Source organism: Oryx dammah, unplaced genomic scaffold, assembly GCF_014754425.2.
Source record: "Oryx dammah isolate SB20612 unplaced genomic scaffold, SCBI_Odam_1.1 HiC_scaffold_26, whole genome shotgun sequence".
NCBI classification, from domain to species: domain Eukaryota; kingdom Metazoa; phylum Chordata; class Mammalia; order Artiodactyla; family Bovidae; genus Oryx; species Oryx dammah.
This window is the reverse complement of record NW_024070210.1, coordinates 58,995,970-59,021,931: the sequence shown is the minus strand read 5'-3', so window position 1 is coordinate 59,021,931 and position 25,962 is coordinate 58,995,970. Positions and strand designations below refer to the sequence as shown.

General features: G+C 38.2%; 1 protein-coding gene across 1 annotated transcript; it reads right to left on the bottom strand.

Moving 5' to 3' along the window:
- Positions 1–277: 277 nt before the first annotated feature.
- On the bottom strand, positions 278–24,398 carry SAV1 (salvador family WW domain containing protein 1). The gene is made up of 5 exons (XM_040226776.1): positions 23,907–24,398; positions 21,171–21,614; positions 8,867–9,137; positions 5,341–5,484; positions 278–1,680 (listed from the first exon to the last, which is right to left on the bottom strand). The coding sequence occupies exons 1-5, from the start codon at positions 23,998–24,000 to the stop codon at positions 1,479–1,481; spliced, it is 1,155 nt and encodes a 384-aa protein (XP_040082710.1). The 5' UTR covers positions 24,001–24,398; the 3' UTR covers positions 278–1,478.
- Between the last annotated feature and the right edge of the window lie 1,564 nt (positions 24,399–25,962).

The following is a 25,962-nucleotide window of genomic DNA, read 5'->3' as shown; positions in this document are numbered from 1 at the left end:
AAACAGCTAAGCTTTAGTTAAATGAAATGGTAATATTAAGAGTAAAGAGTAAAGATGGAAAAGTATGTGAGAGTTCATAAGATATATAAGCTCACATCTTAGCAAAGTTTGATCACGTGACCTGCGAAATAACTTTTCCCACTGATAAAATTCCACTGGCCTATTTTCATTTTTGGATACCCCTTTCATTCTGCTTCCTTTGCCTATGGGCCTGCTGAATGGAAAGGTAGGATCTTTGTAAGCATTATGCATAAAACATGGACTCAAAGGCAACACATTTAGTTTCCACAAAAATATATTTAATAAGCTTGTTATATAAAATCAAACATTTAACATCTTCAACATTTTATCAATAATTCATATTCATTGATATCTAACTAGGGGTACTTTATATTTTGAAAGATTACCTAAACTAAAAATTTATTTACATATTTACAACACATGTAAATATAACTGAACAGCTATTTCAACAAGTGTTGAAATTCACAGAATTGTAGAGATTTATAGGCTAGCTGTGCCATAAATTTGCCTGCAGTCAAATGTACTATGCTAAATACTAAACCAAAAGGCAAATAAGTTGGGAGGAAAATGCCAGCTTTTAAACTTCTGTGACAAACTCTTAGAAAATTAAAAAATAGATAAAAGTCAATTTAATGACCAAGATTTCTTAATGAGTCCCTGATTGTCATTTTTGGCAGTTCAACCCAGTCGTTTAGGATGGCAACGTGCTATGCTGTTGGGAAGCGACTTCAGTCTTATCAGAACCATGTTACTAAATGCCGTTAAGAGCCCTGGCCCAAAGGAAGGAAGTAATATTAGCAACTCTTGAGTACGGTACACAACTTTCCCACACAGGCTGGAGCCTTTTACCTAAATTTATCCCTGAAATATTACAGGTCCTTCACCCTTTCATACCAAAAAAATATTTTCCCAACATGCTTTAAAACAGTTCTTTACAGCTGGGGGCAGGGAAGAGGAGTAACCCTATATATTATATATAAAAATGTATCACAATAAAGGTTCCAAGTCCTGTTTTGTTTTGAACTACACAATGGTAATATTTAAACCATCCAATTCCAGACAATATTCCATACTACAGCAGTAAACGCTTTTTAAATCCTGCATACATTATCTCTTTCTCTGTTTTTTAAAGAAAGGTACTACTATTGTGACAGTTTACCAACTGATCACTTCCTATTTAATATCTGGTTAAATGACATTTGTCTCCATCAAGAATATATGCAAAGCAGTTTTCAGATATACAGAATTTAGAGTGTCACTGTTGGCCCTTAAAATGATAAACTCATTTTTTTTCTCAATAAAATAATATTTTTAATAACAAAATACATGTAAAATTAGAATTTTATAATTTCCAAAAAGTAAGCTGCCTTTATTAACCGAAGTATTTGCAGTTTTTTAATCTGTGAAAATATTTCAAAGCCCTTATAAAACTTAAATTTTGTTTTTAAAAAATTAACTTAAAAATTCTTGCCATGTTGCTGGGCATACCACTGCTGTCTCTGCTTACGATTTTCCAACTCTGTGAGAAGAGCCTGTCTGTAGGCTTCATACATTTTAACAATCTGTTCCAGTTCTTTCATGAAAAGCAACTTTAGCATTCCCTGGTATGTGTCCAGGTCAGCCAGTTGAAAGAGTTCCCACTTCAGAATGTGGTCATATCTGTTTTAAAACACAATCAGACATATGTTCACACCATATACATAAATATATATTTATATTAGTAAATGGTCTATTTTATAGGTATCAATTTTACTATAATTAATAAACCATAAACTTCAATTAAATAACCAAGTTATTATCTGCTAGTTAAATATACTTTTTTTAGGAAGAGGAAAAATCTGCTAATATTACTTCATTTCAATCTTAAAATATCTATTTCGTTCATCTTATGTATCAGTTATTCTAATATTAACACTAGGTAATAGTGAACACTGACTTCAAATCACTGTGGTTCTGTAATTTTGAAGAGAACATTTCATGCTGTTCCTAAGTTCATCCAAAGATAACTGTCAGGAAGGTAAGCATACTTTAGACCACACTGTCCCTCAAAGAACAGTACCAAAAAACAGGCAAGATCATTTGTGTCATTAGTGTTGATAAAGCTTTTTGAGGTATACTGTTCAGTGCAGCAAACAAGGAACTAAACAGGTAAACAAATGAAAAGGAACCATCATTTGTGGGCTGCATAATCCTGAGGCTGAGTATATACTATTACAAACAACAACAAGAAAGAGAAAAGCCCAAAGGAAAGAACAGCTCTTTTCAGAATGAGAATAAAGACTGTAGAAGACAGCACGATATGGGAATGGACTCATGTAACTTTACATTTATATACATTTCAGAAGGCTTTTAGTCCCTTTTCAATGGTAAGTACATCACATACTGAGATGAAGTATACAACAATCTACTAAAGTGGTAATTTACACTTTGCATTGAAAGGGACCTGAGGACAGCATTCTAATCCAATCATCTTATTTTATGGATGAAACCTAAAGAGGTGTGTATGTATATACATATGTGTGTGTGTGTGTGTGTGTATATATATATATATATATTGCAAAACTGTTCAGTGACTAAAAGATCAGAAAGGTAGAAAACTATAGGGACCAAGATGTATGAGAGTAATAGTTCTGAATGATTAATACCTACTGAGACTAGAAAAAGAACTTGAACTAGAGCAAGGCACATACCTATATGTATACCAGAATACCAGAAGCACAAAATCACAAGGTAAATATAGTTTGGACCCCAAATTTATTAATTAACTTAATGAGCACTGCAAATTTACTAACAGATAAACTTAGCAGAAAGCTTTATATTCTCTTTAGAGGGAAACTCCAACTGTTGGCCAAATTGGGAGACATACTACAAAAAATACTGAGTCTCCATCAAGAAACTATTTGCCAACTATTTGCCAAACTGGAGAAATACTACCAAAAAAATGGAGTCTCCATGAAGAAACAGTTGTAAGGTGTTTCCTAGAACCTCTGCCATTCATGCAGCTTAAGATTTTACTTATTTGTTTGAAACAAATTCATAATTCCTAACAACAACAACAAAACCCCTTAATCTCCTGAAGTCTGAATTTCATAGCTAAGGGGCATTTCAGCAATGTCTACTGATTCAAGATGCTTAAATTTATGCCAGGTGAACTATAAGCATGATAAAGCTCATTTATCATCTGGATACTTTATAGCAAGAAAAAGAAGGGAGAAGAATAAATATGGTAATATTAGAAAATATCAAACTTGTTTTTAAGACATGTTTGGGCTTCCCTCGTGGCTCAGTGGTAGTCCCCACCTGCCAATGGAGGCAATGTGGGTTCGATCCCTGGGTTGGGAAGATACCCTGGAGAAGGAAATGGCAACCCACTTAAATACTCTTGTCTAGGAAATCCAATGGACAGAAGAGCCTGGCAGGCTATAGTCTGCTGCTAAGTCACTTCAGTCGTGTCCGACTCTGTGTGATCCCAGAGACAGCAGCCCACCAGGCTCCCCCGTCCCTGGGATTCTCCAGGCAAGAACACTGGAGTGGGTTGCCATTTCCTTCTCCAATGCATGAAAGTGAAAAGTGAAAGTGAAGTCGCTCAGTCATGTCCGACTCTGGAGACCCCATGGACTGCAGCCTACCAGGTTCCCCTGTCCATGGGATTTTCCAGGCAAGAGTACTGGAGTGGGGTGCCATTGCCTTCTCCAAGGCTATAGTCTATGAAGTCGTAAAAGAGTCAGACCCAATTCTGCAACTAAACATCATCATTCTGTATACACATTCAAGTTTTTATAAAGAAAAAAGCTTCAGATAACTTTCTGACTTCCCAATCACAGCATTTGGCATCAAGAATAGGATTTTGTGTAGAAGCAAGAAGATCAGAGTATTTAGTGAAAATACTCTGGGAAGAGGAAAAAGCACTCTAAGGAAAACCATAAATGATAAAAGTATGCAATCTGTCAATTTCCATTCCAGATCCTTGCCCCTGCTGTTTCTGTATAGTGACTTCCCTCTGCCTATGCCTGCTATTTAATTTTTTAAAGAAAAAAAATGTATCTGAACTCTGGGAGTTGGTGGTGGACAGGGAGGCGTGGCGTGCTGCGATTCATGGGGTCGCATAGAGTTGGACACGACTGAGCGACTGAACTGAACTGATAGTGAACAGCGCCTCGTGTGCTCAGTCACTTCAGTCACGTCCGAGTCTTTGGGACTCCATGGACCATAGCCCATTAGGCTTCTCTGTCCATGGAATTTTCCCGCAAGAATACTGGAATGGGTTGCCACGCCCTCCTCCAGGGGATCTTTCTGACCCAGGGATTGAACCCACATATCTTGCATCTCCTGCATCAGGAGGCAGATTCTTTACCACTGCACCACCTGGGAAGCCCTGAACATTGCCTACTACCCAACAAATATCCTCAATGAACCTAGCAAACTCAGAGCCATCTTTAAAAACTAGCCCCATATATTTTCCTTCTGGGGCCAGCTTTCCTTGCTCATATGATAAACAAGGCTTACTCAAGTCAGCTGCTGTACCATTTTGCATAAGGTAGATAAAATTACTATCCCCTTGTTTCAGTAGAGCAAAAACACTTAGAACTAAGTTCAGTAACTTGCCCAAGGCCACTCAGTTAGTAGGTAGTGGAGACAGAAATCACACTTTCCTTCCAGATAGTTTCCTTCCCGACTGATCTTAACCACTATCCTATACCTTTAGTGCAAAAATAACAGTCATCATTTACTAACAGTTCTTTTAATGTGCAAGACACTGTAACACACATTTTAGATGCATTATTTCACTGAATACTTAATAACCTTAAGAGTAGATACTATTACTATCTCCAATTAACAGAGGACAAAACCAAGTTAAGCACCCTGCCCAGAGTAACAAAGCTAAGGTATCAGTGAACACATATCATCGCATCCCAGAACCTGAGTCACTACACACAATATTTCCTCACCACCCTTGTGTCCTGCTTGGTTTCACCTATGTACCTAGGACTTACCCAGGTCCTTCCTTTTATCACAAGGCATTGTATCACTTATTTGCAAGTTATCCAACCCATATGAGAATGGAAGCTTTTCACTGCATCTCTATTTAACAGCCTAGGTCTACACATTAACAGAAAGTGAAGATGCAATAAATGTTTGTAAAACTTCTATTTGTCATCAATGACTTTTAAACTTTATAAGCTGTGATATCTCTTTTTTAAATAAAAGCCCAATATCACTGAGAAAAAAACACAGTGCTGTATGGTTTAAGCAGCCCAGAGACTCCCTTCAGCCTTCCACTTACACCACAACAATAATCTGTGCTGTAAATTCACTTACTTCACAGGGGCTCGAGCATAAACCTGAAGCCAGTCAGGAATTTCTGCAGTATGATAAGGATTTGCAGGTACCAGAAGGGACTGATTTCTTTCGGTTTGCTGTGGCTGGTATGTAACAGGAGGAGGTTGATCATACCGAGGTACACTAAGAAAACAGAATCAACGTTCATTAGGATAATGGCCCTAAATAAAACAAGAAGTATTAAGAATACTATTTGTTTTTCAAAGTGCCTCTTGCCCAAACTTCTACCACCTTTTTTTTTAAACTATATACATAGGGGAAGTAAAATTCACCTTCTCTTGGAAACTTGTAGGTCATTAGTGATATATAGAGAAATTAAAAGATGCTTACTCCTTGGAAAGAAAGTTATGACCAACATAGATAGCATATTCAAAAGCAGAGACATTACTTGTCAACAAAGGTCCATCTAGTCAAGGCTATGGTTTTTCCAGTGGTCACGTATGGATGTGAGAGTTGGACTGTGAAGAAGGCTGAGCGCCGAAGAATTGATGCTTTTGAACTGTGGTGTTGGGAGAAGACTCTTGAGAGTCCCTTGGACTGCAAGGAGATCCAACCAGTCCATTCTAAAGGAGATCAGTCCTGGGTGTTCTTTGGAAGGACTGATGCTAAAGCTGAAACTCCAGTACTTCGGCCACCTCATGTGAAGAGTTGACTCATTGGAAAAGACTCTGATGCTGGGAGGGATTGGGGGCAGGAGGAGAAGGGGACGACAGAGGATGAGATGGCTGGATGGCATCACCGACTCGATGGACAGGAATGTGGGTGAACTCCGGGAGTTGGTGATGGACAGGGAGGCCTGGCGTGCTGTAGTTCATGGTGTCTCAAACAGTCGGACACGACTGAGTGACTAAACTGAACTGAAGCTAATCTTGACATATTTTTAAGAGGTTTCTTCTGGCTGATATTTATTCTTTTCAAGGGCAACTTCAAAGGAGGCTATAAAAAAATTCAGAGCTAAGTTATAAACTTTATAAGGAGGCTTAAAACTAGAATCATAAATTTTAGTAATAACCAAGTAATTAGCTATAAATTTATATTGGAAAAGGTGATAGTTTTTCTCAAAGTAAGAATGGATATTTTCTTTCTCCTTTAAGTTGAAAGGGGGTATGGAATACATGTTAAAATAGTAATGAGTACTGTGCTTGAACTATCCACCTAACTATACCACTTCCTTTCCACTTTTACAACCTTACAAGAGCATAGGGAGTTAGAGCTGACTAGAGCCTGTTTTAAATCAAAGACTTTAAAATAAAAAAGGCCACATTTTCAATTATTTCTAACAGCCTATATTTGTTGGGGGAAGGAGGGAGAACAGCAAGGTGGGGTGAGAGCTGTTCATGGGAAAATGCTAAGGAAAGCGTGAAGGTTTAAGGAACCACTTGAAGGTGAAAGACTGAATTCTGAGAGAGCAAACAGGCCTATTCCAGACTTGGAGACAAAACTGGAAGAGCCTACCTCCAAACATAAATGTTTATGTGATATCAGAAAAGGTCATTCCAGTACTAAACTAGGACTAAAGTGTAAGTGTTGGATTACACTGTAGTAATAATGGCAGCCCACTCCAGTGTTCTTGCCTGGAGAATCCCAGCGACGGGGGAGCCTGGTGGACTGCCGTCTATGGGGTCACACAGAGTCAGACACGACTGAAGCGACTTAGCAGCAACAATTTAAAGATCAATGTGCAAATGGTACTGAATTTTATCTTCAACTCTTTCATAAATAGGTGCAAAGTGAAATATTCCTTGATAGCACAGTTGGACAGGAAAGAACATAAGTGGGAAAGAACTGAGGCTTTGAAGTTACAAGTTGTATGAATGTAGATGAATACTGCTTCTCTTCTCTTAACTTTAGTCTCCTGATTTGTAAAACTGGAATAAATTCATACCACAGATGACTGTTCTAAGGATTAAATGGCCTATTATAATAAAGAGTTATGTATAAGGATTAGCATAATACAATCAAATAGCTACTAAACTACCTATCTGAGATTAAAGATGTTTACTTTCTCTTTTTTAAAGTCTACAGAGCTGCTGAGAAAGGCAAACTGTAAAACTCTTTTGTAAACTATTAAATTCTACAATATAAGATTAATGATGACAAACAGAAAACTAAGCTCACTATACACTCAAACTTTTCTATGGAACAGAAAGTCTGCCATTTGGTGACATCAAACTGTAACCACATTTTGCTGTCTTTTGTTTTGGCGGGCGGGGGGGGGGGGGCATTTCTATCATTTTCTATCACTTATTCATTCAACAAACATCTACCTGTGTGAATTTCTGTGTTTGGTGCTGGAGACACAGCAGTAAATAAGTGGGACTCATCCCTGCCCTTGGGTAAGAATTGTGATTGGGTGGGAGGGACAACTGACAAATCATCCCCATGTCACAGGCCTGAAAACGGAAGCCAAGGGGAGTAGCAGCAGCCCGCCTGAGATGGTGGGGAGAGCAGGCAGAGGGGCCAGAGCCCGGCGAAGGCAGAGTGGTGGATCTGGCTCTTCTGAAGGGACAACAGCTTCACTTGTTCAATAAACACTGAGTGAGTGCCACTATGGAATCACTGGAAAAAACCTGCTTTTCAAAGTTGAATTAATAAATCCAAACATGTAAAATGATTAAAACAACACAATAATGATAAAGCTTAGTTTTCTGGGTGATAATATTAAAATGTTATTTTCAAAATAATTATAATGGTTCTAAAAAATGCAAAAGTATGCTCTAACCAAACATCTGTGCTATGCTAAATGATACTAAGCAACAGCTATCAACATGCTAATGATATTCTACCCATTTTTAATTTTACGGCTCAGTTCTTAAGAGCTCAATGTCGTTAACTGCAAACATTTACAATGTCATTACTAAACATTTTATGTACTTTGAAATCCAGTCTGTAATTTACATGTATAACGCCTCTCAACTTGCATTAATCATATTTCAAGTGCTCAACAGCCATATCTGACAACTGGCTACAGAATTCAAAGGCTAGAAGTCTGGCTATCAATGATATCTACTGATAGGCCAGCATCAGTCAGAATAACCCAAAAGATCACTGGCTATATTTATCAAACAGATCTGAGATGTTCTGTATAGTTTCCATTTTTGCTTTCTTACCTGGCAACAGTTAAGAAACAGAACATAAGATATCTGTAAACTGAATAAACAACAAGACATCATTATAATTCAAAAGTATATTCTATACATTCAAAGGTAGGTCTGTACTTTTAAAGAAATTTAAATGTAAAAAGAGTATTTATTTCAATCTCTGGGTATCTTTAATAAAAACATTCTGGCATATTAAAACAGAACCTGATCATAAGAATATTGATCCTGTTTTTGAGGTTTATTTAAAAAGTTTTTTAATTATTAAAGTCATTCATTACTAAACATAAATCCAGAAGCTGTTAAAGATAAAGTTTTCAAATCAAACATCAGGACACCTTTCTCTTTGATGAAAATGTAAGTTCAAAATCTAACAAACAAAAGGGTTAAAATAGTCAATACTCTACCTTGGAGCACAAGGATGCCTATATTGAGCCTTTTTATTTGTGTGATCTACATAATAGGTTCCAAATTCTGATGACTCAACTCGTTCCCATCCTGGAGGAAGTCCTTCTCGCTCAAGAGGATGGCTCCAGTGAGTTGTATTTGTGTTGTGATCTATGTAATATTTCCTCCCTCTCATTGTCCAGTCCACAGACCAGCCAGGAGGAAGGGGTAAATCTTCAGAACCATGGTTAGCTAAATTTCCTAATGATGTAGCAGCAACTCTCCCAATACCTGAGAGGAAAAAGAGAAGAAACAGAACAATGATTATAGCTAAAAGATACACCATACGAAAAACTCCAAACTATCCAAATTATACTCTCCCATTAAAAATCATGATTTTACTGTTACAAATAAAATTTTTCTTAAAACTAGTCAATGTTACTGTTATTGAATTACAAAAGGAGGAAAAATCTAGAATCTATGAAATTAGGCTCTTTTGGTTGATTCTTCCATCACCAGACCATACAAAATTTAATTACTAATAAAGCTAATTAAGCATGTATACTGCTAAAGGAAAGTGAGGAAAAGAAAAATTCATCTCATTCAAGAGTTAAGATTTGACATTTCATCTAAAACAGCAAAAATGAACTTGTAAAACTATTCCTAGTTTGTAATTTCTTAAAAATAGTATGGCTAAAAAAATAATAATCTGGATGTACCATAAAACTATTAAGGAATTTTACCAAGTATAAGGTAAACATACAAAATCAATTAAATATTTTTATATTAATAACAGAAAACAAATTATACCACTTATAATAGCTCTAAAACTTTAAATATTTACATATCAATCTAACAAAAAATTGCTCTGTATGCTGACAACTACAAAACACTGATGAAAGAAATGAAATGGATGTGGTCAAGATGGTGGAGTAGGGAGATGCTGAACTCATCTCCCATGGGCACACCAAAAATACAGCTAATATTTACAGAGCAACTACTCATGAGAACAACCAGAATCCAGCAGAAAAGATCTACAACTAAAAATATAAAGAAGGAACCACAACAAGATGGGAAGGAAAGGTGGAAATGCAAAATAGTCAAATCCTTACCCCCAGGTGAGCAACCCACAAACAGGAGAATAACTGTAACTAGAGATTCTCCCCAAGGGGCAAGGGATCTGAATCCCACATTGGGCTTCCTCACCAGGAAGACAAGTCCCCAGAACTTCTGGCTTTGTAGGCCAGCAGTGCTCTCTTTCAGGTGAACCAGTGGGCTGTAAGAAATAAAGACTCTACTCTTAAATGATGCACACAAAATCTCACACCCTCTTGGACCCAGGACAGAAGCAATAATTTGAAAGGAGCATGGGTCAGACCCACCAGCTAATTTTGGAGAGCCTCCCAAAGAGGCAGGAGGAAACTGGGGACACAGACACTTGTGGCAGATGTTTCAGGAGTTTGTTCTATCTCAAGGCCACTGGTGCTGGCAAGTGTCATTTTGGAATCTTCCTTTTAACTTATTAGCAAAAGGACCTGGCCGTGCCCACCAGTCTATGGGCACTAGTACTGGGACACCTCAGGCCAAGTCAAGCAAGTAGCCCAGCTGGGGCACAGCCCCACTCACCAGCAGGCCTCTTGTGCCCTGAGTCTCACCACGACCCGTCTCTGTCCGCCAGAGGGCCTAGGACTCAGGCCCACACACCACTATACAAGCACTAGTCCTGGAATCCCCAGCAGCGGCATCGGAACCGGGCTCCAGCCACCAGTGGGCTGGCACTAGCCTCAGGACCAGCCTCACCCACCATCAGTTTCAGATGTAACACTATAAAACTCCCAGGAGATAAAATAGGCAATACATTCTTCAACACAAGTTGTAGCAGTATTTTCTTAGCTGAGTCTCCTAAAGCCAAAAAAAAAAAATAAAAGCAAAAATAAATGGGACCTGATCAAACTTGAAAGCTTTTTGCACAGCAAAGGAAATCATGAACACAATGAAAATAACCCTACAGAACAGAAAATATTTGCAAATGCTGCAATCAACAAGGGGTTAATATCCAAAACATATGAACAATGGATACAACTCAGTATTAAAACAACCCACCCAACCAAAAAATGGACAGAAGACGTAAATAGACATTTCTCCAAAAAGACATTCAGATGGCCAACAGGCACATGAAAAGATGCTCAATATCGCCAATTGTTCAGTTCAGTCACTCAGTCGTGTCCGACCCTTTGCGACCCCATGAATCACAGCATGCCAGGCCTGTCCATCACCAACTCCAGGAGTTCACTCAGACCCACATCCACCGAGTCAGTGATGCCATCCAGCCATCTCATCCTGTCGTCCCCTTCTCCTCCTGCCCCCAATCCCTCCCAGCATCAGAGTCTTTTCCAATGAGTCAACTCTTCGCATGAGGTGGCCAAAGTACTGGAGTTTCAGCTTTAGCATCATTCCTTCCAATGAATATTCAGGACTGATTTCCTTCAGAAGGGACTGGTTGGATCTCCTTGCAGTCCAAGGGACTCTCAAGAGTCTTCTCCAACACCACAGTTCAAAAACATCAATCCTTTGGCATTGTTAGAGAAATGCAAATCAAAAGTACAATGAGGTATCAATTCACACTGGCCAGAATCATCATTTCGAAGTCCATAAACAGTAAGTGCTGGAAAGTATGTGGAGAAAAGAGAACTAACTCTCTTACACTGCTGGGACTGTAAACTGATGCAGCCGCTAAGGAAAACAGTATGGAAGTTCCTTAAAAAAATAAAAATATAGTTGCCATATGATCCAGTAATCGCATTCCTGGGCATATACCTGGAAAAGAGGAAAACTCTAACTGGAAAAGATACAAGCGCCACAATGTTCACAGCAGCACTATTTATAATACTCAACATGGAAGCAACCCAAGTGTCCATCAAAAGACAACTGGCTTAAAAAGATATGGTGTGTGTGTGTATACATATATATGTGTACATGCATAAGGCGTGTATACATGTATAAAACACACACAGTGGAATGTCATTTAACCCAAAAAAGAATGAAATGTTTCCAATTACAGCAACACATGGATGGACATAGAGAATACTATGCTTAGCGAAGTCAGTCAGAGAAAGACAAATACTATATGATGTCATTTATTTGTGGAATCTAAAAAATAATACAAATGAATCTATACACAAAAACCGAAACAGACCCACAAACATAGAAAACAAACTTATGTTTACCAAAAAGGGAGAGGAGGGAAAAATTAGGAGTATGGGATTAACAGACACAAATTATTATACATAAAATAGATGAGCAAGAAGGATTTACTATAGCACAGCAAATTATGGCTCAGTGGTAAAGAATCCGCCTGCCAATGCAGGAGACATGGGTTCAGTTCCTGGATTGGGAAGATCCCCTGGAGAAGGAAATGGCAATTCACTCCAGAATTCTTGCCTGGGAAATCCCATGGACAGAGAAGCCTGAAGGGCTACAGTCTAAGGGTCGCAAAAGAGTCAGACATGACTTAGTGGCTAAACAACAACAATAACAACAGGGAGTCATACTCAGGATCTTGTAATAACCTATAATGGAACACAACTGCAAAAAAACAAATTACTATGCTATACTCCTGAAATCAACACAATATTGTAAATCAACTGTATTTCAAAAAAAGAAAAAGAGAGGTAAAATCCCTAGATCTAATATATATATATTATATATATATATATACACCAAGACTGCCAAAAGCAGATGGGGTAGAAGAACAGTAAAGAAAGAAGTGGAAATAAGACCAGAGTACTGTGAAAAACTACTTAGCCCAGCACACTAGCCTGGTAACTTTTCCTTTTCCCTACTCAATCCCCCCCCCCTTTTTTTTTTTACCTCTCTAGCAACTACAGCAGCCAATTTCAAATAATTGGCAGAGAAAAACCCAAATTGCTCAATAATATATAATAAGGACAGCATAACATCAATTTCTGTAAGAAAAATTGAAGAGGCAAAAAGGCGCAAAACTGATTAAAAAGAACATTCAAAAAAATGTTGAGCCAAAGCAGAGAAAAAAATGAAATTAAATATTCTGCCACTGCCATAAACTGAAAAATGAAAGAAGCAATCACCTCCCTGAAGGAAGAGCAAAAAGAAGAAAAAAACAAGAGCCCCCAAAAAACAGATGTTAAAAAAAACATAATAGGTGTGCTTAGGGAAAGAATGATGAAGACAAAAACTGGAAGAAAAAACATGTAGTGTTCGTTACAGTAAGAAACCTGGCAACTCTTAACCAAGTGCTTAAGGTTAACATCACCAATAATGTCATAAAGAGATCATGTATCTCCTTTATAGGATATGATGAAGACACTTCACCTCTAGTATTCTTTTCATAAATCAATACGCCCAGTCTAATCATGAGAAAAACATCAGACAAAATGCAAATTGAGACAGTCTACAAAAACATCTGACAAGTATTTCTCAAAACTCGTCAAGGTCCTGAAGAACAAGAAAAGACTAGGAAGTTGTTCTAGACCAGAGAACACTAAGGAGACATGACAACCAAATGTGATGGGTACTCTGCACTGGGTCCTGCGACAGAAAATGAGCACTAGTGAGAAAACTCGTGAAACTCAAGTAAAACGTGTCGTTTTCTTTCTTAAAAATTCTTGAGTTCATGAAGATACTAAAAAGAAAAACTTATTGGTTACCTCCGGAGGCAGTTAGGCAATTATTCTGAAAAACAGTAAGTAAAGGGAAAGGTCCAGCATATATCCTGTCTTATATGAATACCCAAAATACTAACAAAGGAAACCAAATAATTAAGAAAAGTTCTTCACTATAAAACTCTTCTTTACAGAATTCCAACTAATAAAGAAATGATAACATTAGAATATCACTACTTGCAACAGCTAATGAAATATGGATCTAGCCAATAATCGATACTGGCTTCCAAATCACTAGATGAAAAGCTGACAGAGAATATCAAGATGGATGAATTGGGATGGCATCTGATCCCATGATCAATTCTAACATCACAAAAAGAGAAATCAGTCATTATGTGTCTCTGGATCAGATGCAACAGAATACATAAAATCGCCTATGAAGTACTCTGGCAGAAAGGAAAATGCAAGAAAGAAAACAAAATCACTCTTGTTGAGTACCCTTTGGGAAGAAAGTCATATATTTCTAAAACATATGGTGACTATAAGACAAAACAAAGCTAACAAGCCTCCTGGTGAAGCTGACTTTGGCTTCTGCCATTTCCAACTGGACATTTAGTAAGTGTGGCTTAAGCAAGTTCAGTACTTAAAGAGAAAGTATTGAAACAGAAAACAAATAAGCCAACGTATTGAAGACATGCACATGGGAAATATCTACAATCATGCTGCTTAAGCATGCAATAGCTTTACACTTTCGCAAATTTCCATCACTAAAGATGTTGTAGTACTAGTCACAACGAAGGATGGCAATTTTTAGAAAGAATTACAGACTCATTGCAAAAGACCCTGATGCTGGGAAAGACTGAGGGCAGGAGGAAAAAGGGGTGATAGAGGATGAGATGGTTGGATGGCATCATCAACATAATGGACATGAGTTTCAGCAAACTCCAAGAGATAATGAAGGACAGGGAAGCCTGGTATGCTGTCATAAAGAGTGGGACACAACTTAGCGACTTAACAACAACAACAAAGTTAATTCAATGTATTCAAATTGAGTTATTGATAAGAATCATAACATTATGACCCAAAAGAGGTCCCCCTGGAACTATATAATATGTATATATAACATATTATATATATATAGAGAGAGAACTATATAAATAGATTTCTAAATGATGCATTAAAAACAAAAAGCTATTATAGTAATTAAAAACCATACAGGCTTAGAGAGTATAAAAGTCTGACAGTTTTATTCATTCAGTCAATCCTAATTTCTCTATACTGAACTTGCCTAAATCTAGAAACACATGCACTGTTACATGTAAACAATAGTAGGTGACAAAAAACAGATTTTAAACTATGACAAACTTGAAATTCATATTTAGAAGAAACACAAAGACCTCCCTAAAAAACTTGTGTCCAGGAACTAAACCTTGACAGGTTGATAAGGGAGCTACGAAGTCCATAAAGTCCCAAATAGGCTCATCAGCTTTACCAACACCATGTGAAACCATCATTCCTAACCTTTTAGGAGCTATCTATAAACAGTTTTAGTTTCATGACAAACCCCCACTACTACTTTCTGAAGCTGCCATATGCACTAAAATTTTTTCAAACTATTATTTGCATAATTCTATAAAACCTGTTGGGAGATGAATGCACAGCACAAAAGGACTGGACATCATCTATCTACAACATAAAATGTTATCAGTAATACTTGTAGCTCTGTGCCTGTGCTCAGTTACATCCAAGTCTTTGTGACCCCATGGACTGTAGCCCGCCAGGCTCCTCTGTCCATGGGATTTTTCAGGCAAGAATACCGGAGGGGGTTGCCATTTTCTACTCCAGGGGATCTGACCCAGGGATTGAACCCATGTCTCCTGCATCTCATGCACTGGCAGGCAGATTCTTAACCACTGAGCCACCTGGAAATCCGTAATAAGTCTGCTTAGTCACTCAGTCCTGTCCAGACTTTGTAACCCTTGAATTGTAGCCCACCAGTCTCCTGTGTTCATGGGATTTTTCAGGCAAGAATACTAGAGTGGGTTGCCATTTCCTTCTCCAAGGGGTCTTCGGAAAGATCCCCTGAATCTTAGTAATAAGTCTACCAGACATTTAAAAAAAAAGCTATTTCAAGCTCTAACACACCAGACCTCCAGTCTTAAATTCGGCAAGAAGGCTGAAACTTTGATAACCAAATATGCCATATCTGGAAAAAGCATAGAAGAGCACCTAACATTCTTAGCAAAAACATGAACTACCAATTATGAATGTCTACTCTGTCCCTGGCCTTTTCCATATGTACTATTTCAAACTCAATCAGCTCTCTGAGGCAGAGGTATGATTATTAATTTACAGATAAGGAAACGAAGGTTCAAGTAAGTTACGTTACCAAAGGCCATACAGATGGTATTAGGTCAAATGACAAATCTATTAGCTACCACATAACCATACCACAAAAGATCAACTGTAATTCTTCAAAGAAAAATATGACTGTCACTAGTAAAAGAAAATGTAATCTGTAATTCTGAACTTGTTTCAGAGCTGTAAGAAAAAAAAAATAGTTCTCCATAATTTCAATTAGTCTGAGAAAAAAGTGAATTCATAATCTTTAATTTTCAGTCATAGGAATTTATTGCACAAGCACCTTCCCATTTATATAAAATAAACTAAAACATGAATAAGCTAAATACTTAATTTCCCAAAGACACAGATAAATTATTACTTTGTCTCTCCACAAAGCTTTCACTAGATATCCCTCCAAAGAACTTAATGTCACACAACTGGGCAGATATCTAAAAGATCTGTCCTTACAGACAAGCTCAAAAATTCTAGCTTCCTAATGCTAAAGTCAGAGAAGGCAATGGCACCCCATTCCAGTACTCTTGCCTGGAAAATCCCATAGATGGAGGAGCTTGGTAGGCTGCAGAAGAATCGGACAGACTGAGCGACTTCACTTTCACTTTTCACTTTCATGCTTTGGAGAAGGAAATGGCAGCCCACTCCAGTGTTCTTGCCTGGAGAATCCCAGGGAAGGGGAAGCCTGGCAGGCGGCCGTCTATGGGGTCACACAGAGTTGGACACGACTGAAGCGACTTAGCAGCAGCAGCAATGCTAAAGTGGTTACAAAAAATGGAATCTGGAATCCTAATGAAGGTTATGAGCTCCAAGATAATACTAAACATTACATTCCATGTTATAATCAAGATGTTGATAAGAAATTATACGGATTAAACAAAGCCAACTGCCTTTTTCCTCCTCTCCAAATAACTAAAACTGTGCCCCTAACGATTATTACCACATCCTCAAAAGAAGATTAGGGTTAACTAATAATTATGCATTTCCTGGAGTAAACACAACTCCAGTATTTTGTTTGGTAAAGCCTGGACCTTTCTAATTGGATGTTTATAACTTGATTTCTTTAGCTGTCTTTAAAAATAATATTTAAAAGTTTGATACTTAAGATTGCATAGAACTAAATTATTTAGGCACAAAACAAAGGAATTCAATTTGCCTTTAGTATTCCAACTAAAGACTTCCTGTTAACAGCAGAATTCCTTTCTTTGGCACATACAGTAACTGCCTGGCTGGTATGTAGGCCAAAATGTTAAAGGTCAAATTTCACAGCTAAATGTAGAACATTCTGGCCCTAAAACCCTTTAAGATATTATACAACTTGTTTCTCTGTACTTCTGCTGACTACAATTAAGATGAAATTAACCCTTGAGACAAGGTGTTTCCTAGAAGTGTAATAACTAATTGGCAGGAATTACTGCTCTCAGGGCTTCCATGGCGGCTCAGATGGTCACATCACAAAACTCTTCCATACCTTTTTTACGCTTATTAGTAACAGCAACCAAAATTTAACACCTGTGAAAATAAACCTGTCTAGAACACATCCTTACTCTCCCACAAACTTACTTTCTCCTTTCCATTCATTCAAATTTCTTGAACTCTCTCCAGCATATGAAAATACAGTAGGTTTCAAGTCCTTTCAAGATGAATTCAAGAAATTTCCAGCTACTGTCTCATATTCAGACTTTTTCCCTCTGGAAAAGACAGCTATTACACTTTTCTATTTGGTTAATAATTGGTTATTAATCCTCCCCTGCCACTTAAGAGACTCCTGCAAAGCAGTACCATTTTTATCTCTGAAAGATATAATATTAATCTTATTGCCCTGGTATAAATTAATGTTTAAGTGACATTTTTTAGGCATATACCACTGTTGCAATTAATACAAATCTTTTTTTAAAATAACATTATTTAATTTGAAAAAATATCCAATTAACTTTTATTTATTTCTAAAATATAATTGGGAAAAGTTGTTTTAAAGTCCGTCATTAAAATTACAAGAATCGTATCAGATTGCAAAAGTAGGATCCTAAGATGGGATCAGTAGAAATTTAGTCTTTACAGTATTTACTCAATACTTTTCAGTATTTTAAAATATTTTAAATTGGTATCAGATTTTAACTTGGTATCATTAATTTCTTCACACTTTAGGCATAAAAGTGTCAAGAGCTATCAGTGATGTGCGCAACATAAATATATATGGGAAAGGTAAATATATATGGGAAAGGTAAATCTGAACAACAATCTTTATTAATGATAAATTGATTGCTATAAGCTATTTTCAGTACAGACTTGAAATTTGTAGATCCATTCGCTTATTCAACCATTTATTTTTACAGCACCTCCTATACAGCCAAGTGCTTTGCTAATCCTATTTGACTCTTTTCTTTTTCCCTTCATCCCTCAATAACTCATCAATGGCCAAGGCCATTCAATACAGATTTGTCCCACTTCTCCCCTTTCCAAATGATCCCAGACTAGGTCAGGTCCTCACTAACATTTAAAATACTGGGACTTCCCTGATGATCTAATGGCCAAGACTCCCATGGCAGAGGATCAGGGTTCAATCCTTGATCAGGGACCTAGATCTCACACGTCACAACTTAAGAGTTATCATGGTGCAACTGACATCCAGTGCAAATAATTAAAATATTAACCATAAGACATGCACCAAACGGAAAATTACAGGGCACTGAAATGCCACATAAATAGTGCTTAACATTAAGAAACTCACTCAAGTAAAAAAGCAGGTATACGAAACTGTATTGGGTATAATCACAACACTGTTTAAAAAACAAGAATGTCATGCAAAAAGATGAACAAAATAACTAAATACAAAGAACCTCTGGTATCATGAGTGCTTTACCTCTACTTTTCTGCATTTTGCAAATTTCCTATAACAAGCAGGTATTACTTTAAAACAATTTATAAAAATGAACTTTATTTTTAAAACTCCCTACTGGATAACAAACTATTTCTAAGGTTAAAAATTACATGATATTCAGTTCAGTTCAGTCACTCAGTCGTGTCTAACTCTTTGCAATCCCATGGACTGCAGCACACCAGGCCTCCCTGTCCATCAACAACTCCTGGAGCTTACTCAAACTCATGTCCATCGAGTCAGTGATGCCAACCATCTCATCCTCTGTAGTCCCCTTCTCCTCCTGCCTTCAATCTTTCCCAACATCAGGGTCTTTTCAAATGAGTCAGTTCTTTGCATCAGGTGGCCAAAGTATTGGAGTTTAAGCTTCAACATCAGTCCTTCCAATGAACACCCAGGACTGATTTCCTTTAGATGGACTGGTTGGATCTCCTTGCAGTCCAAGGGATGCTCAAGAGTCTTTTCCAACAGCACAGTTCAAAAGCATCAATTCTTCAGCACTCAGCTTTCTTTACAGTCCAACTCTCATATCCAAACATGACTAGTGGAAAAACCATAGCTTTGACTAAATGGACCTTTGTTGGCAAAGTAATGTCTCTGCTTTTTAATATGCTGTCTAGATTGGTCATAGCTTTCCTTCCAAGGAGCAAGCGTCTTTTAATTTCATTCCTACAGTCACCAATTGTAGTGATTTTGGAGCCCCAAAAAATAAAGTCACTCCACTCACTGTTTCCATTGTTTCCCCATCTATTTGCCATGAAGTGATGGTACTGGATGCCATGACTTAGTTTTCTGAATGTGGATATTAGAAATAGCCAAAATAAACACTGAAGTATGCAACTGTCAATCCTTTAACCTAAAGCACTTTAAAAACAAGAAAGGTACTCACCTATTTTCATTGCAGTATTTCTATGTCTAGAAAACCTCTCCTCTTCAGTATCCCAATGAGACTTGAATGTCAGCTTTCACAAAATAAGCTGCTCTTGCCACCTTTTCCAGACTATTCTTCAATTTTCAAAACTTACGCGATTTATTTTCTCCTAAACTTGTAATTAAATCTCATTTTTCCTTCAAATGCATCATAAGTTTGTACTTCGTCTATAACACCACTGGTACCACTAGTACCTGAGATCCTCTTTCCTCTAGCAATCTATTTCAAGTACAACTAGTATAACTAATATTTAAACACTGCTTTCATAAAATTAAAATCTCGTCCTTTTGAAATCTGCAACGGCTTCTGCTTGACCAGAGTTTAAATTGTACAGCCTGCTGTTGCATCACTAATCTCTTTTCCACCTTATTCAAACTTATTCCAACTTATTTCTTCAAACTAGACAGAACTACACAGTTCCCTGGATTTACGTATCTGCTATTTTCACTACTTTTCACCTCCTTTCTATGTCTCCTGTCAATCTGAAGTCCAAGCTCAAAGAAAACAGTTCAGATCCCACCTCTTCCACGAACGATTCTCTATGCATTCTAGCCTATGCTGATTTCTCTTCTGACTCCCCTTACACAAAGTGCAACAACTAACTCGTCTGTGATCATTTGGCATATATGGGTTTTGTTCTCCCAATTAAGGTATCAGAACACAGATACCAAAAGGGAAAATACTAGACATATAAACATTAATGCCAAATGAATGAAGTGTAAATGTATCAGATTATTTTTTATTTTTATCCTGTCAAACTGTAAAGCCTACAACTTACTAGGAAAAAATATCAGATGAAAAAGTTTGATTTTTCAGCTTGCTTCAGTTTACCGAGTATAACCTAGTACTTTAGGAATAAAGTTGAACTGTGCATTTTACCTCTCTCTTCTGCTCCTTGTACTATGTCCCAAAGTCAGCAAATACAGAAAGCAGAGTTTAAAAAATTATATGGAAAATATTTTTCCCCATTGCAAAAACAACAAAAGGACACAACACACAATCAACCATTTGACAATCAGCCTTTTTAAACCCGGGAAATAATTATTTAACTACAAATAAAACAAAACAGAGCAAGTTCTAGCTAAGCTATGATGTAGTTGCCCATGGTATTGCCTACCATGCCCAATTCTTCCTATTCGCCTTTGCTTTCCCAGGTTTAAGTCCAGTTTCTCTGAAATCCTAATCATCCCATTCTACCAAATCTAAACCTAGAGTCAATCCAACTATAGACATTAAAATCTCTAAGTTTTCAAAGTTCATACTGCCTAGATACCCTTCAGATATGTACCCAGCTTTTATAAAGTAAGTTAAATAGATGAGTTAATGGACATAAAATTCTTTCCCTCAGTGCAGTTGAGTAATTATTTGCAAGCTGGCTTAGCAAGACTAGCAAAACAGAGTAGTAGTTCTCTAGGAGTATCTGTTGGCTTTCCAAGAAAATCCAGAAAACAACATCACCTGAATGAAGTGTTAATAAATCTAAATATACAAACTAATGTCGTATTTATATTTTAAGTTACCTGAAGCATGCCTCCCCTGATTCTGTGGCATTCTTTGGAAGAGATCATGGTTGTATTCATAATACCTATAGTCTTCATGTCCACGATCTCCAAGTGGGCGCCTCCTCTGACCATCAAAATAATTATCTGAATAATAATATCGGGAACCAGAGTCTCCATTTTCGGGAGCAAAGTTAACTTCTGTTAAAAATGACTGAGAAGATCCATATTCCCTAGGGACATCTGCTAGACTCCTCGCAAGGTAAGAAGGTGCAGATAATCTGTTGCTTTCTCTTCTCATCATTTCATGAGGTGTTCTTTGAATTGGAGTTCTAAGGAAACTATGGTTTCTTGAAACTATTCCATCTCCAGAAGCTGAAAAGGCATTAGCGCTTGAATCTGAAAGACAGATATCAGTTCGTCTTGGAATTGTTGGACCGTGCCGGATAAAAGAAGGCATAAGATCTATAATAAAACAAAAGAATAAAATGACTAGTAAGTATATATGCTTTTCCAAAGTTGTTTATTTACTTCTTACCCCAAAATGAAAAATTTCAATGGACTTAAGAAAACACAATTAGAAACTTTAGCAAAGTATCTGGGTATTTTAAATTGAGGCTGATTGCCATATTCCCAGTCAAATGAATTTATAATTTGTATGAATGTGTTATAAGTATGCTGTACCAGATTCAAATATATTCTGCATACTACCAAACATAATGAAACATCAGTAAGTTTAACTACAAAATATGTATTAATGAAATACTCATGAATAAATATATAAAAATAGTAAACAATCTCACAAATGAATACAGTTACCAGCATAATTTAACATTAGTTTGTTTTGCAGATTGTCCTTCATTTCCAAAATTCCCCAAACTCTTCAAGTAAAACACAATTTAAAAAATGAAGCAGAACATAATGCTATTCTCAAACATGTAAAGGTGAATTCCTTTAAAAAAAATTAAAAAATTATTAACCTGGCATTCCTACTCTTGGAATTATGTAGTAATAGTACAATACTCAAAAGACGGAAAAACTCAAAATTAAGCTATGAAAATTAAAAAATTAAAAAGCTATGAAAATTAAAAAATCTCATTTCAAAGAGACACACAAATGTTGAATCAATTCAAAAACAAACAAACAAACAAAAAAACGCCAAGTCTAAAACCATGGCTCCTTTAAGAACAATTACAATTCAAAACAGAAGCAAACAGGGCAATGGCTTTAAGGATACAGTACTTCTAAAAAAAAAAAAAAAGGATACAGTACTTCTGAATATAAAACTTAAATACCTTGAGCATTCCTGGTTAGAAAGCAAACACCTTTAAAACAAGAAGAAAACTGGATCCGGAGACCATTTTATTAGTTCACTAAGTAGACAGTATCAGACGGCATGCATATTAATATGCAACAGAAGCCAAACACACAAAAATTAGTAACCGAATAAACAAGGTTCAACATTTGATGAAACTAAAACAGAATACTATATATCAAAAGTTATTTGCTAAAAGGTGTGGCAAACATATTTCATGATTTTAAGGAATGTTGAATAACACTGTTATCTGAAGCTAACTGCAAGCTAACCTAAACTTGGCTAAAATCTTAAGAGAATATGTAAATGAAAAATAAACTATTAAAAAAAGTTTTTAAAAATCAAGTTTCAGGTTACTGATGTACCCATCTGATCTGTTCTGTAAGAAAGCATTGCAAATACAAGGATAAATCTGGAAGGCTGATGATGTGGTTATAATGGGAAAACATGCTCTCCACCCCTTTCGTGTGATCTTGGGCAAATATTACCCGGAATCTCTATGAAAAGCTTTCCCAATTACAGTATGAGGTAATGCTTAAGTCACAAAGTCACTAGCTTCCAAGAAGGAAACTTACACAAAGGGCTCAGCATTCAGTATGAACACCAAAAAACTTGCTCCTTACCTCACAAATGTTCTGAACACATAAGCAAGAATTAAAAATGTAAAAGATTCAGGAGGAAAATTAGAGTCAAATACTTAAATTGAAGATAAAGTGCCAGCGAAATGCACTCTATTAAAAAATGTTTATAAACACAAACACAACTTTTTTCGTAATTTTCCCAAAAGTATGATGGAAATTATTTTGAGTCTTTGGCAGATTTCTAGGAGGTTTTATTTGAAGAAATTCTCATGAACACAGCCAAACACATATAATTTTTGGCTCTTCAACCCTGAGATCTACAACTGACGAGGCTTTTTGGGCAGCAGCTACAATAGCGACGGTCAGCTTTCACCTCCGGACGTCATCATCCAACAGCTGAATTATGAATTCTACCCAAGTTCGCACAACTACGAGCAGGGCAAGTGACACCCACAGTGTTTGCAAACACAACGCAAATCTCGACGTCACAAGAGGAAAACGTGTGCCCCAGTGTAATCCCTTTAATTCCTACAGAACCAGCGGATGAGCAATTTGTTTCCTAAAGAATATCTTTCTTCCAGTAATCAAAACCAACAACATAGCTTCAAGAAGGGAAGTCTGTGGATTTTGAGGGGCGGGACGGGGAGCGGGGGGTGGGAACAGAGGTGGACTAACTTAAGTTTTTTACTCTTTATCAGCTTTCAAACAACGAACATCACTCCAGGCATTAAAAAAAAAAAAAAATCACAGAGGCCGAAAGGAAAGAGAAGCCTCGGGGAGCGGCGTCGGACACCCAGCCCGGGTCCCCCGCAGCCCGCGGCCGCCCAGGCCAGGTGTGGGCGCACCCCGCCCGACACTCACTCCGCAGCAGAGGCGACGTCTCCTTCTTCACGTACTTCCCCTGCACCTCGGCCGGCTTGGACACTTCGTTTTTGGTTTTCTTCCGGGACAGCATCCTTGACCACGAGGCCCCAGGCCACGCCAAGCAGCCGCCCTAAGGCTCCGCGCCGGGCGCCGGGCGTCCCCGCCGCCACCTCCGCCGGCGCCGCCGCCTCCTTCCCTCCCGAGCCGCCGCTGCCGCCGCCGCCGCCGCCGCCTCTCCGCAGCCCGGGGTTGCCCACAAGGACTGCCGCATGTTCGGGGCGCTAAGCGCGCCGGTCACCGCTCAGTCGCTTGTCAGTTCCTTCCCGGAAGTCTGCCGGCTCCGCGTCGTTGCCCGAGGACTCCGAGAGAAGAGCCAGGAACGCCCGGCCAGGGCCATGGTCCGCTGCTGACCACCTAGTAACCGCTACTGCTGCCGCCGCTGTCGCCGCCTACGTCCCGTAAACTTTCCCTGCGGCCGCTGGGAATTCTGGGAAACTCGACGCTGCGCGAGCGCCGCCGCCCCTCCCCCACCCGCTCCTGGGCGTGGCTCGGGCCAGAGGCCGCGGGGCCGCCCTCTCAGCTAACGGGTCGCCCCGGCGTCTTCAGGAGGAGCAGCGGCCGCTTTCACTCCCGCTCGGCGAGGAGCAAGTTTGATGGGCACTTTGGCCAAAACGTGCCAGACTGAGCGCAGGAGGCCGTGGCGCGCTCCTGCAGAGGAACCTCCTCTACCCGCAGATTTTTCTCTCAGGACCTTGAGGGAGCTGGTAACGCCCCCAAGATGCATTCGCGTCCTCAGCCACGAAAGAGGACGTCCCTCTTGGAGTTTTGGGGGCTGGTAAAGTCAAGCCCGTAATAGCATAGAAAGCCTGTAGAATCGAAGGAACGCCACCCTTACGCTAATGATGCACCCAAAGAAATCTAGATCTTTTTGTTGAAAACACCCCGTTAGTGCCAGGGAGTGTGCGTCTTTCCGATAAAGGAAAAAACGGAGGCAGAAGCCAAAGTGGTGTTTCTGTTATCTGTGATGCAAGATAAATTTGATATTAGCGTGATTTATTTAATTATCACTATCATTATCCACCATATATTTCCTCTTGGAAATATGGAGTTGTCAATGGAAAAAAATAATCTCTCATGGGAATACAAAAGAGTTTTATTTGAGCCGAACTGGGAAATACAAGCCCAGAAGACAGCTTCTCAGGTAACTCTGAGGACATCCTGAGGGGAAGCATGGTTTTCAGCAGTTTTGTCAGAACAAAACATTCAGTAAGTCAGAGATATATTCCTTCAAGGTTTCAAAAAAAAAAATCAGTTTGGAACACAGGAAGTTATTATTGCCTTGGTACGTGGAAAGGGAGTCATCACTGAAGGAGTAAAAGCATTGGCATCCCAGGAAGGGAGACATTGAATTTTTGTCTTTATCATGGACAGCCTTGTTAAGTGTTAGTTGCTCAGTCACCAAATTACTTCTAAGTTAATGAGCCTGTTAATAAAGCAGATGTACACTATGTGTTGGATAATCCACAAACAGGGCATTTTAGCCAAGGTAAAAACTTGTGTGCAATCCAGAGTGACTTCTTCAGACCTCAGTATGTGAAAATTTCTTTCATACAGTTAAATACTCCTATCTTAGGTTTCTTTCTTTTTGTTTTTGTTTTTGAGAATTTTGAGCACTAAAGGTCAAGACCTGGGATTTTTAATCTAAAATGGACCCTGCTTTCTTGTATTTTACTTAGCAAAGGTGCGAAATGATCAGGATAACATTTGAGAAATAAGATGAGATCCACCTCTAGTGACCAAATTGAGGCTTTGACAATGGAAAGTGCCTTCTTTCCCTAAGATAGGAACCATCTTACAAGAGATGTAAACAACTAACAAAAGGCAAGAAATTTTCTACTTACACAAGATTGTGTGTGTGTGTTAGTTGCTTAGTCATGTCTGACTCTTTGCAACCCCATAGACTGTAGCCCACCAGGCCCCTCTGTCCATGGGATTCTCCAGGCAAGAACACTGGAGTGGGTTGCCACTTCCTACTCCAAAAGGAACTATAGAA

Bases quoted from the DNA above. Each gene is read 5' to 3' on its own strand.
- SAV1 (XM_040226776.1), bottom strand. From the start codon at position 24,000: ATGCTGTCCCGGAAGAAAACCAAAAACGAAGTGTCCAAGCCGGCCGAG. The intron at 9,138-21,170 runs GTAACTTAAAAT...TTTTCCTCTCAG, and splicing joins TCAGGGGAGGCATGCTTCAG to GTATTGGGAGAGTTGCTGCT. The intron at 5,485-8,866 runs GTAGAGTATTGA...CTGTTTTCTTAG, and splicing joins AGGCATCCTTGTGCTCCAAG to TGTACCTCGGTATGATCAAC.